Source organism: Antennarius striatus, chromosome 16, assembly GCF_040054535.1.
Source record: "Antennarius striatus isolate MH-2024 chromosome 16, ASM4005453v1, whole genome shotgun sequence".
Classification (NCBI taxonomy): domain Eukaryota; kingdom Metazoa; phylum Chordata; class Actinopteri; order Lophiiformes; family Antennariidae; genus Antennarius; species Antennarius striatus.
This window is the reverse complement of record NC_090791.1, coordinates 12,052,541-12,064,712: the sequence shown is the minus strand read 5'-3', so window position 1 is coordinate 12,064,712 and position 12,172 is coordinate 12,052,541. Positions and strand designations below refer to the sequence as shown.

At 37.9% G+C, this 12,172-nt stretch overlaps 1 protein-coding gene across 3 annotated transcripts in view; it reads left to right on the top strand.

Annotated features, from left to right (window-relative positions):
- cep112 (centrosomal protein 112) overlaps positions 1-12,172 on the top strand; it is a 91,128-nt gene that overhangs the window by 9,559 nt on the left and 69,397 nt on the right. For 2 of the 3 annotated variants that reach the window (XM_068337777.1, XM_068337776.1), the window contains exons 7-10: positions 1,589-1,636; positions 1,740-1,811; positions 9,032-9,118; positions 12,030-12,129. In XM_068337777.1, the coding sequence (XP_068193878.1) occupies positions 1,589-1,636; positions 1,740-1,811; positions 9,032-9,118; positions 12,030-12,129 (307 nt within the window). The remainder of the gene's footprint in view (positions 1-1,588; positions 1,637-1,739; positions 1,812-9,031; positions 9,119-12,029; positions 12,130-12,172) is intronic. The other variant, XM_068337778.1, reaches the window with a different exon arrangement.

Genomic DNA, 12,172 nt, shown 5'->3' with positions numbered 1-12,172 from the left:
CCAGACTTGCATAAGGGTGTCTTTGAGCAACAAAATCCTGAGTCAGCTGTTTAATCATTTTTTAATCTGTAGCTTCTGTACTTGCAGTTGGAGTTTGAGTATTACTAAAGTTAGCTGGAGCATATGGTGACCTACCTGTCAAGAAAATAAAAACATGCAGATCACAGAAAATGTTGTTGTTTTTTTGTATATTTTTTCACTCAGGAAGAGAATTCATTGCCTGCCACTTAGTCGTCCATTGTCTGCAGTTCAGTGTGTGCCATTTGCTGCTTAGTGCTAGCCTGAAACTAGGAAGCAATCAATCACCGTGTGTTTGTTTTGGCTGGAGAGCCGGACCTTGTGATATGGAGTATTGTACCCTTTCTGCGACCGTCCACCCACACATCCATGTCTAGTTCCAATGACACAAATGGCCATTGTTGCTGTGAGACTGGACTGCTGCACACTCAAGAGTCTGTGTGTGGGCATACAGGAAAAAGGTCATCCACACAGGTACACATGTTCACAGAGTCTAAATTTAGTATAGTGATGTGCCAGCATTACACCACAGCATTTAGTCTACATGTCTTCTTTGCACTGTGCTCACTCAAATCTAAATACTGGCTGTCTGGGCATATGAAAACAATCATCCTTGTTTCCAGCCTGGGAACTGGTTTAAAGGACATTGATTGATTCACTACTTGGTAAATATGGATTTTTATTTTAATTCATCACACAGGGCATAACCATTGGTGCTGCTGTGCACTGACTAAGCTGAGTGATCTTTCTGTGTATTTCTTTTTATGTGTTATAGCCTACAATAAACCTGACTGGGTTGAAGCCAGGTGCCCCCTTTTGTTGAAGGCTTACAACTAACAAAACATCTGACCTTTTTTTACCTCTGTCACACAGACTTAGTCAGTAGGCTGAGCTACTTATGTGTATTTCACCTGCTTTGGTCTGAAGCAACAGATGAATGTCATTTTAATCTCATGTAGTGGTTGTAACTATTTCAGTCCCAAGCTTCTCCGTATTGTTCTCTCCCATCTCCTGTTCATTCTAGTTTAGTTTCATGTTTATTTTGCCATCTTCTCTCCAATAAATCTTCTCTTCTAACCTCTTAATGAATTCCACACGTCTGTATTCTGACAACTTTTCCTTCTTGTTTGGATCTTTCATCGCCTTGTTGAAGAGATTAGCAGTCAAAGTGTTTGCTGGGTATCATTGCTGTCATCTCCTAAGTCGATTCTGCTGCTTTATACTGTCGTGATCTTGCCACTTGTTGGCAGCCCATATAGACAGCCTCAGCGCATGAAACAGAATCACATCAACAATCAAATAATAGAAGGGAAATAGCAGTTTGTCAACATTTTGTGCCACGGTTAATATGATGCATTGATGAAATGTTGCAGAGTTACTCAGATCATGACACTCTCGTTTGTGTTTTATATTATGTCTTATAATACATTGAAGCATTCTATCTTTCTAATCAGAGAATAGATGACAATTAAGACTCTGACCATAGAATTTCACTGATGACAAATGATGGGCCGATGTTGGATCCTGGTACTGTTAAGGCTTGAATTTTCTCTTTTGTTCACTCTTTCAGATTGAAAACCCCAGGTATTTGCGAGAGAAACCCATTAATTTGTCTCCAGTAAGTTTTCAAGTGGTCTCTTTTGGTTTACTTGTAGTTCAACAGAAACAAGTTTTGTCTCTTTCACCTCATCAGCTTGACTGGTTCTTCTTTGCTGTGGTAGATTTTCAAGTCAAGCTATGGGAGGAACACCTTGACTGATGATCAGGACCCACATTATGTACAGAACAAGGAGGTATGCACTACAGCGGTCTAGCCAAGACAAAACCTAAGAGCTTATTTGTGTTGGACAGTGTTTCTTCTTACTTGAGGTGGTTTGCGAGAATATCAACATTGTTGAACAGATATTATTTTTCAGAACTCTGCAGGTCCAACTCTCACTGTCTCTCCATCTCCTCTTGATGTATTCCTTCCATCTGATATTTAAAAAATGCTCTGCAGGGAGTGAATGAAACAGAGACGCTCCCTGGTTTTACATCTCTTCTGTTAAGGCAATGATTTTTCCATATATTTTCCTATTAAGTGAAGGCCCACTTGTGACGTTTTAAGAAAGTAAGCTGACATTCATATTTGGTTCAGACAGTTTCAGTCATTTCGAGAAGGTTATGAGATTATGCGTGTTTGTTCATATCTCTAAATGTTTGTATGTCAAATGATCATATGTAAATATGTTATTAATGCACATAAATGCAAGGCAGGTTTATTGCCTTTTGGATCTTTTGTTTATTCATTAATCTGGCTCACTTTTCAATATTCAGAAGTTATTCAATTATTCATTTCAATATTCAGATTTTTTTTAACCCCTTTAATTCTCCACTTCTCTAAACTCTTGATTTGAGTGTAATTTGTTTGGCAGAAAGACAAATCACACAGCAAAGAAAGTTTAACTGATAACATTATTTTGTTTTCAAACGTTTTGATGGGTATCACAATTAATCATCATAAAATCTTTTGTTTACGATCACATAACGAAAATCTGATATTCAGACAGCCCTCTTGCTTCTGAACCTGGCATAACAAAGACCTGTTTGTGACTGCTAAAAGAGGATTCACATGCTCGGATACAGACACACACTCATCACGTACACACATTCTCATGGCAGCTTACCTGTGGGCCAGTGTTTAATGTTGCAACACCAGTATGAAAACATTAAAGTTACGTCCAATGCTGTTTCATCCTGCCTCAGTCTAGCTGACTGGATACATGCAGCTGAGTGTGGTGGGAATATAAATTGATCAGACCTCAGAAGATCTTTTTTTAAACTCCACACTAACTTTAATTTGATTGCTGGGAGTTTCCTATTTATTTGGTTCTCTGTTACAGTCTTCAATGATAGAATCCACTTCAGCAGGCCTCCAATGAATCTTGTGATGCTTATAATCATCAGGGATATCTATGGAATCTCTGAAGACATTTATCGTTGCTTGAAAATGAACACCTTTAGTAATCCCCTAGCTTCTTTCTCAAAGTCACTGAAACATAAATGATCTCAGCATTTACCAGATGAACTGACAATATGCAGTGGCAGTAATTTTAGTCAAATTAATTAAAATTGTGGTCAACTAAAAATCTGGTAACTTGAGTCACAGAAACACTAAAGATTTACCAATTTGTCGCATGAAAAGTGTTGAAGTTTTAGTTATTAATAGCCATAGTCAGAAACAATGCATTAGTCATTTTACTCTGAAGTTATTTTTTTTTGCAATAGCTTGAGCTGATTATTTGCTGATGAAAAACATGTTGAATGCTTAAGAAAACAGCTTCGCAGAAAGGGTCTTGTCTGATTATGTCAGTTTAAGCAATACATCCAGACTTGGAGCATGTTCTAATTTGCATATTTATTTTGAACCAGTGCCTGGTTCCAAGCCTGCAAGCCAGGATTTTTCATCCATTTAAAATTTTAGAATAGGTTAAGATCTTTTCAGCCCAAAGACATTTAATAATTTTCTTTACAAGATAAAACAGTGAGACTCTGAACACTAGCTATCTTGAGGCAAAGTTGGGAAGGAACCAGCTATTAGAGGGCTAGATTGTCTTTTTCCCCTTTAGTCATGTTGGACTGCTGCCTTGCGTGTCCTACCTCAACGTAGTTCACCATCCTTCAGATCCCTTCACAAGCACTTAAATCCACATTGACAATGAAATTGGAGACGTGCTGGTGGGGTATCTGCGGTGTAGAGCCCATCGGTGGACTCAACTGACATAACACAGACTATTTAGTAGGTGAAATTTTGTGGATTAAAAAAATAGTGATAAAGTTTTTGATGGGTATAACTCTTTCATTATCATCCACGTCATAATGAATAGAAATTATCCCTAACTTTTTTCTAAGCATCTAATTGTTTTATGGCCATTGTTTTATATTCTAATTGGAAGCACAGTACAGCATCAGAGCCACTATCATGATTATAGGCACTGGAGCTTTATTATATTTGACACACAGAACACACAGTGGATCATTTACCATGTAAAGGTCATAACGTTTATGTTATTGATATTAGTTCTCTTGCATTTAGCACCAACACTGTTCATGGACTGCTTCAATTGAACGGTTACTCGTAATTAAACCGATTGAGCATATGTTGTCAGCCTGTTAAACCCATGGTCATGACAGTTAATTAATACCTACTCCAGGGTGGGTGGTACTGGGTTCTCAGCCCATTGTGACGAGGCTATTAGTCTTGTGTATACTGTTTTGTGTATACATACATTTTTGGTCTATGTTTTGGTACCATGTTGTGCAGAATGTATTGATCTAATTTCCTGTTTAAATTTATATTTGTCCCTTTTCAATATACCCTTCATGAAGAGAATCAATGTTAGTCTTACCATCCAGAACATTATTGTACAGCAGAATACTTCTTGAGTTTTCATAATTTAAGATGCCTCCCCTGATCATGTGTCCTGGTCAACATTTAATTATATGGCTTGTGAGTAGCCTGAACCCCACAGGATACAGCTGTGACCACACACACCTACGACCAGCATTGGTACTTTCTTAAAATCACACTCCCACTTTAACATCCTCAGTAGCTGTGATACACTTTCCTGCAGGACTATGGAAGATTCGACTTGTGGTGTGGTCTCGCCCAATCTAGGAAATCACTGTGACTTCATTTCCCAAAATTTAGTTGCAAATTTACTAGTGTTTAGATAGGTACACATGCCACAGGTAATTTAAGTTGGGGGGAGCTTAAAAACCTGTTTTCACACGAATCTCCACCAACCCAAATACAACTATACTGATAAGAAGGCTGGTTGATTTTCCTATGGAATAATGAGTGGCAGATTAATGTGGAAATGTCTGGCAGGAACTGCAAAGTCCAACTGCACCAACAGTGTTCAACAATATTAGGACTTAACCTTGGTTAGTCAAGTAAATGATGAGTTTGTCTTCACTATAGTGATCAAATTAATCCTTGAACCTGGTCTGAGAGATTGTCCCCAGCAGGCAGAGCATGGTAGATTTTTGTGTTGCTATCATCTAGTGACTCTCTCAAGCCCCTGTCTCTGTATCATACATCTTTGTTTATGTTATAGGCATAATGATGCAATCCCGCCAATGTTAAGGGTCCTCTGAGTGTTCTCAGCATGTGATTTTGTATTGAAAGCGGACTACTTCTGTATCTTGGCTTTCAAGATGGTGCTTCAGGCGACTGCCTCCAGCAAGAGAGAAAAAGACAGTTCCCATATTTAAAGCTATTAATTCAATCTGTGCATCTTCTGTTACTGATTCTTACATACTTGATGCATTCATGTTACTAAATAGGAAATATAAGAAGTACAGTATATTGGCCATTTTACCAAATTTGTGCAAAGTTCGGAGCTGGAGACACATTTTTAAAAGTTGGGGTTTTTTTTTTCGAAAAACCTTGTCCATACATAAATTGTGCCATGTTTCTACAGTACAAATCTAGAAAAGGTGCCGTCACATTTCATATATTAATGCCTTGCCTGTTCTTGAAATGTTTTCCCGAACCTGTAATGTGTCACTACTGTAACACAGCAACACACTGCAATAAAAACTATTATATTCATTTGTTAAAATTGCGTGTCTATACACCATCTAAAGAATATTTTTTAGAAATGTATTATGAAGGGTTTTACTTGAAATCAATTTTTAAACAAATTTCATAGTTTATTTTCCAAGACTCATCCAAATTTAAATGCAATCTTTTCTTGTAAAATGAATTACAGTAATCTTAAAGATCTCAGAGATAATTAGTTATTACATTGAATGCACATTTAACTAATAGTTATCATATATGTTACGACTTTGTTCTTTTTTTATCTTACAAAATGCTCCCTGTTACGGTAGTGACAGCACTGTTACCGTAGTGACTGTACTGCTTGGTCGTGACCACATGATTATGTTTGCAAAGTTGTACTGTATCTCCTCAACCATACTATTAACATTTACTCATAACCTGCCTTGCAATTTGAATTTTACAAACACACAAATTTTATAATCAATAAAATGAGGTCATTTGCTATTTTACATTACTTCAACATAGCAGCACATCTACTGCAACATGGCATTAGAACATCTAATGTGTTTTGTCACTGAAAGTGCATTAAAGAGAAAAAATATAGAACATTACTAATCAAGTTATTCACATACTGAAATAATAACCTATATCAGCTCCATCATGGTGCACCTCCAATGAGCAACATATAAAGGGGACGGTACCTTGCTCAAGGGCGCCTTGGCAGTGCTCGGGAGGTGAAATAGCACCTCCTACTTTCAGTTCATACTCCCAGGTCCTGAACCACTGACCCTCCGGTCCCCAGTCCAAGACTTGCTGAACTGAGCTACTGCTGCCCCCAATCAGCATTATATTCATGTTTTATTATATCATACACTAGCGGAAACCAGTGAAAATTCCACGATAAAACAATAAGTATCAGACTTCATACCAATTTTCAAAAATTCGCTACATACATAAAATAATCTTTACTTGTGTTTGGAGCTACAGTTCTCTAAAATAGTGCCGTAGATAAATTTTAGCCAGAGTTCAATACATCTTTCTCACTGGACTCACTACAGTAAAGTTACTTTCTTTCAGAATGTAGAATCTAGCTGTTTCTCAGTAGATAGCAGAACATAGTATGCTGATAGGCATAGAGTACTTGTGTTTACTTAGAATGAAAGACGCTCCAGGATATTATATGTCTCTGGCAAGTCAAGGGAGATGCACAAACGCAACCTTGGTTTGTGATGCTCGAACACTTAGCAGACGATTTGTGAACACATCCTCTGGAGAAAACAAGCCTTGACCCCATGCCGACTTTAAGAGCAGAAAAAGCGACTGTTTCCGTTTTCTGCTTGCAGTTTCTCTCATCTCCCTCCACATGCCACTTCCTCCATCTTGTGCTTTCAAGAGTGAAGTGTCAAAAAACATGGCATCTTACAGCACCCGCTACAACTCTGAAGAAGAGAAGAGGGAGAAAAAAGCTATGCCACCCAGTCAGGGTGATTTAAGGCATCTCAGACGCCTTAGGTATACGACATTCCTCTTCCTCCTTTCACTGATGCCTTTATAAACAAGTTTCTAACGCCCCTGATCTAGTTCGACAAACTTTCTCCAAAGAGCATTTGAAAAGAGGATGAGAAAGTTACACCCCCTCATGTGCTTTTTTTAAGGGCAGCAGAATCAGATTCTTGCTCTTTGTCTTTCAATCACTACCACCTCTTCTACCCCCCTCCCGAGACAGGTCTCCTGTGGTCGCCTCAATGGCAGAAAAATGATGTTAAATCACTAAAAGCATCTCTAAAGATGGAGAGAGCTTTGTCAACAATATAGTGTCTTTATCTCATTCATTCTATAGTTTTTTTCTGCATGTCTCCAATAAAACTTTTGGGTCCTATCTGTCGATGAACAGGCCACTGGAGGCAGCATTCTGGCCTGATTTATGTTCGCTCGGATGCTCTTTGAGTTGTAGCGAATCTACTTTCCAACCACCTGGTTTGGGTATTTAGTCAGTTTAGAACCACTGACTCCACTATTTACTGAGGCTATAGCAATGTATATCTGCAGAAAAGAACACAGTTAGCAGGAGCTAATGGTTACTCTGATGATACGCTGCTGTTTGTTGAAAGATGACTCATTTTCACACCTATTTTCATCACAAATTTTGAGAGATTTTAAGAATAATAGAAATTATAAATGACAAATTACATATTATCACACAATGTTGCGTTACAGATTCCGGTACTAATATGGTGATCTACTTTAAGTGTGGTTTAGACTGTGCAGTCCTGAAGATGGGGCTATTATAATACTTGTTATATCAAATGACAGATATGCTAGAGTTCATCCATTATGCAGTGCACCCACAGGCCACAAAGTTAGGACTCTAAACACTTTTATACTCACTGGAGAATGAATCCCCAATTAGTTTTTTTTTTTCTTTAGCACATGTTATTTTTCTTTGGCAGACCCTCAGACAGAAATGTTCTCTTTGGCTCAACTTCAGCTCCAAAAATGTGTTTTTAATAAGCATTAAAGTCTTGTAGGGTCACTATGGCTTCTCTTAGTTGACTTGTAATTCCTTGAATATTGCAATTAATCAATAACTTCACACTAATTTAAAAAACATGTCATTTATTATGATTGCAGACAAATGTAATTGTGCAACGGGAACGCCTTCCAAAGACCAAGCCATGATTGTGAATAATAACGTTACTCCAGAGTCATAGTAATTATTTTCCAGAAATTATGAATGATTACCAGCTAATTTAGCATAAAGCACCAAAAAATATGGAAAATCAAATGCCGGTCTTTTATTTGATTCCAGTATGTGATGAGTTTGTCATCAAGATCTCATTCGACTGTGGCTTGAAACCTTAAACTTTCGCATATATTTTCCAAAGTGCATGTGACATTGCTGAACTTTTAATCCTCTGTGCAAAATCAGAACAGTCACTGTTTTCGTGATCAACTGCTGTGTGCACACATGCTCAAACACCCAAGGATTCACTTTGTTGTGCATTCTATAGACTGACTGGAATTTTATTGGAGCCGTGTACACACACAAAGCTGTTAACATTTCTGCCTCGCACTGTTTTCTGAAGCTTTTCTCATGGCTAAATGGTTTTAAACGTTAAATTGGTTTATTTTACTATCAGCTGCGATCGAGACACTGTCTCATCACCCTGTCATTATATGATGTTTAAATACAGAGAATTTTGTTGCAAATAATGTATCATCCCTCAAGCAGATTATAGATTTATATATAAAAATAAAAACCGTTTCATAGAAAGTTAGAGATATAATATGTAGCATTCCATGTAGAATACATTGAAAACTTTTCTTTTTATTCTTGTATAGCTGTTTACTTTTTGTCCAAAATTTTCAGTGCCAGAGAAATCAACAGACAAAGCATACCGTAATAAAACATACTGTAATAGCATCATGGAGTTGTGTGACATTTGGTTTTGGATGTGTTTCCAGGCTGAGATGAAATTGAAAGTTCAGGAGGCCAAGCACCAGGAGGAGAAACTAGTGATGCAGCAGCGACATGATGGAGATGTTGAAAAGGTAAGAATAAAAATAACAGAATTGCGTATTTGTGTTGTTATCTTGTCATTCTTGACATCAAGGGCTAAACAGTTATTTTCAGTCATTACATGTCATTAAAGAGCCAGGATATCAAGTGTGAAACCCAAACTCAGTTGGTACTTCCCGAATATCAATGACACAACTGAAAATGCAGAATCCTCGGTTTTTCCTTATATTGCAAAATACCACAAATAGATTTTCAAATGATTGGATAGTTTCTTATGCTGTATCCAGACCTGCAACTTTGTTAGCATGTGTGCTCATGAAAAGAAGTTAACCAGGCATTATTTGCTTTGGTGGCTAATGACAAGGAAAGGAGCAAAATCGCCTCTGCTTATTGGACTATCCACAAATAATCAGCCCTTCAAAGCTTTGTCGTCTGCCGAAAATAATGGTAGAGCTGCATTTTTTCAAACGAGTTGCCCATCAGTTAGACTGCAGATCAGGCGCCTGGGATCTGTCACATCCTCGCTATGACTTTCCTTTGCTGCCACAGAAGCTTTTAATAAAAACAGGCACAACACAACATGTTTCTCTCCACTTTAAGGTGCCCATTGTTTCTTTAAATTTAACAAGAGACAGGTTGACAGCCAGCTTTCTCCCTTCTTTAATTACATACAGATTTCAAATTATGTCTGATTTAATTTTGCTCTGAGTTTTACCCAGCAGTTACCCTAATGCCATCAGACGGAGACAGATTTGGGTGTGCTTCTGCCTTAGTTTTAGTCAGTCTCCTTATAAATGATGTACAGGATACTTGCCACTGTCCCCTGCTAGGAATGGAGAGGGGAATGAGAGAACTGTCCTGTGTATTGTATGTTAATGGTTGTAGATCATTACTCCGGTTTCAAAATATTCAATAACTTCAGGTGATGAGGCACAAAATGTATTGGTGTATGACATATGAACATGGTCAGAGAGGCGCAGTAGCAAAAGAGCATCTAGCACAAAACAGTAAATAGTCCTTAGTTATTGCTATCTTTTTGTAGTGGGACATCACTCTTTATGCACTGTAGTTTATTCATGTGTTTTCTTTAGTTAAATTACTCCTTTCATTGATAATTATGGCCAAATCTCTGGACAAACTAGCCTGGAACCCCTCGCATTAGGGTGTCTTATGAAAGCCTGAAATGGCAACCTAAAAGCTGTCATTTCCCATAGCCTGGTGCACTCTCCCTGGACCTGACACCGTGTCACCGCCTTGCATGTTGGACCCTACAATGGAGACAGCTTTTGGGGTGGCAAAATGTGCAAAAAAAAAGTGTGTCCTTGAATGTTCAATGAACTCTAGCCACCCTGTTCTCCTTTCATCTCCCCCATCCCGTCCACACAGCATGAGAGGCCCAGCAAATAAGTGCACTTGGCTAAAACAAAATGCTTGAAATAGAAAAAGTCATATAGGCTTTGTGACACTTTTAGATGGAAAAATAAGGTTGCTGTAGCTTGTTTTTTCAGTCAGAAAATGTAGCCTCATTTGGTGTTGGATGAGACAACTTGTTGTTGTCTTCATGTTTTGATGAGGGAGATCAATACCATAACCAGTAATGCTGAATCAGAAGTTGTATCTGTATTTTAAGTTGATTTCTGCATTTTTAGAGTAAGCAGACTGCAGGATAATCATACCTGTAGAGTACATGGAAGCATACCGTGTGCGGTTTTTTTTAGAACCAGTTACAAAATGTGCAGTATACACTTCCTCAGTTCAGGTTCTTTATGTACAGGCATACAGTTTGTTGGAGGCAGGCCAATTACTCAATTTGGCCAATCAATCTTAGCTAATCGTACATTTCACAGTATTGGTTGATCTTAGCTGCACCAGTTTGTAGGGGAAGCACTGCCAGCGTTATTAAACCTCTCAACCAGAATTAGTTACTCTGGTGGAAAATAGTTGCTCCAAAATTAACATTTGCTCCGATCTAAAAAAATCTTTCATAGTTGGTTTGATCAGTTCGATATTTATTATTTCCTATGGGTTTGCTGGTCAAAATTAGATGTATGCAGTTCCTTTATTTCAATTATTATTTTGTCATAGAACAATTCTTTTTCATAAACTATAGATCCACTCTCCGTCAGCCTCGATTATTCTTTCACATTATGTGGTTGGACCATGACACCTTCCTTCCTCCACCTGGAGAATGTTAGACTGTTCTATTTCACTGGAGCTCCAATTCTCAATAGTCTAATTTCAATAATTATTCACAGATGGCGGCAGCAAACATATGCTGTTACTTCATCACACCTCAGCACAGGTGGTTGAATTTGCTGCCATTATACACAGTTAGCCTCTGGTCTCTTTGGGTTTAGAAATTCATGTGGAAGATGAAGTCTTGTCTGTTCATTCAGGGAATTATATGTACAAAATGTCCCTATAAATTACCATATTTAAAGATGAAAAGTGTTCTGGTTTTATGAAACGATTGAGTGTGAAGAGCTGTTGTAATATTTACAATCAGATTGAACAAAAATGCTTTATGCGTCTTCTTCATAATGAAAATATTTACAAATACAACTTCTCATTAAAAACATCAAATATCCTTTTGTTTGTGGCGGTGGTTTGCTTACCAGCAAACTTCATCTGTCTTAGCGTATTGCTGTGTATCTTGATGCATTGCTTCACCTGTAGATCAGAGTCGACTAATGACCACAAACACACCGTGGTGTCTGCATTTGTCATCTGAGTCTATAAATCTGGAGCAAAATTCAAAATTTGTATTTCAGCTTGCAACAATAGTGACTGATGGAAATAAAACATTTCACCAGAGACACTGGATCCGTTATAATGTGAGATATGCAAAAAAAAAAAAAGGACCGATAGCCGTTTATTGAGCAGCGAAAAGCTGAACATTCTCCTGCCTGTGTTTAAAAACAACCCTCCCCTGCCTCTGATTAGATTCTGGACCGAAAGAATGGTGAGATTGAGGAGATGAAGAGCATGTACCGGGCCAAGCTAAAGGAGTCTGAAGAGATGATCCATAAGCTGGAGAAGAAAGGTGAGAGGTCAACGGATTGCAGGGTTAAACTGGAAGGATGTTT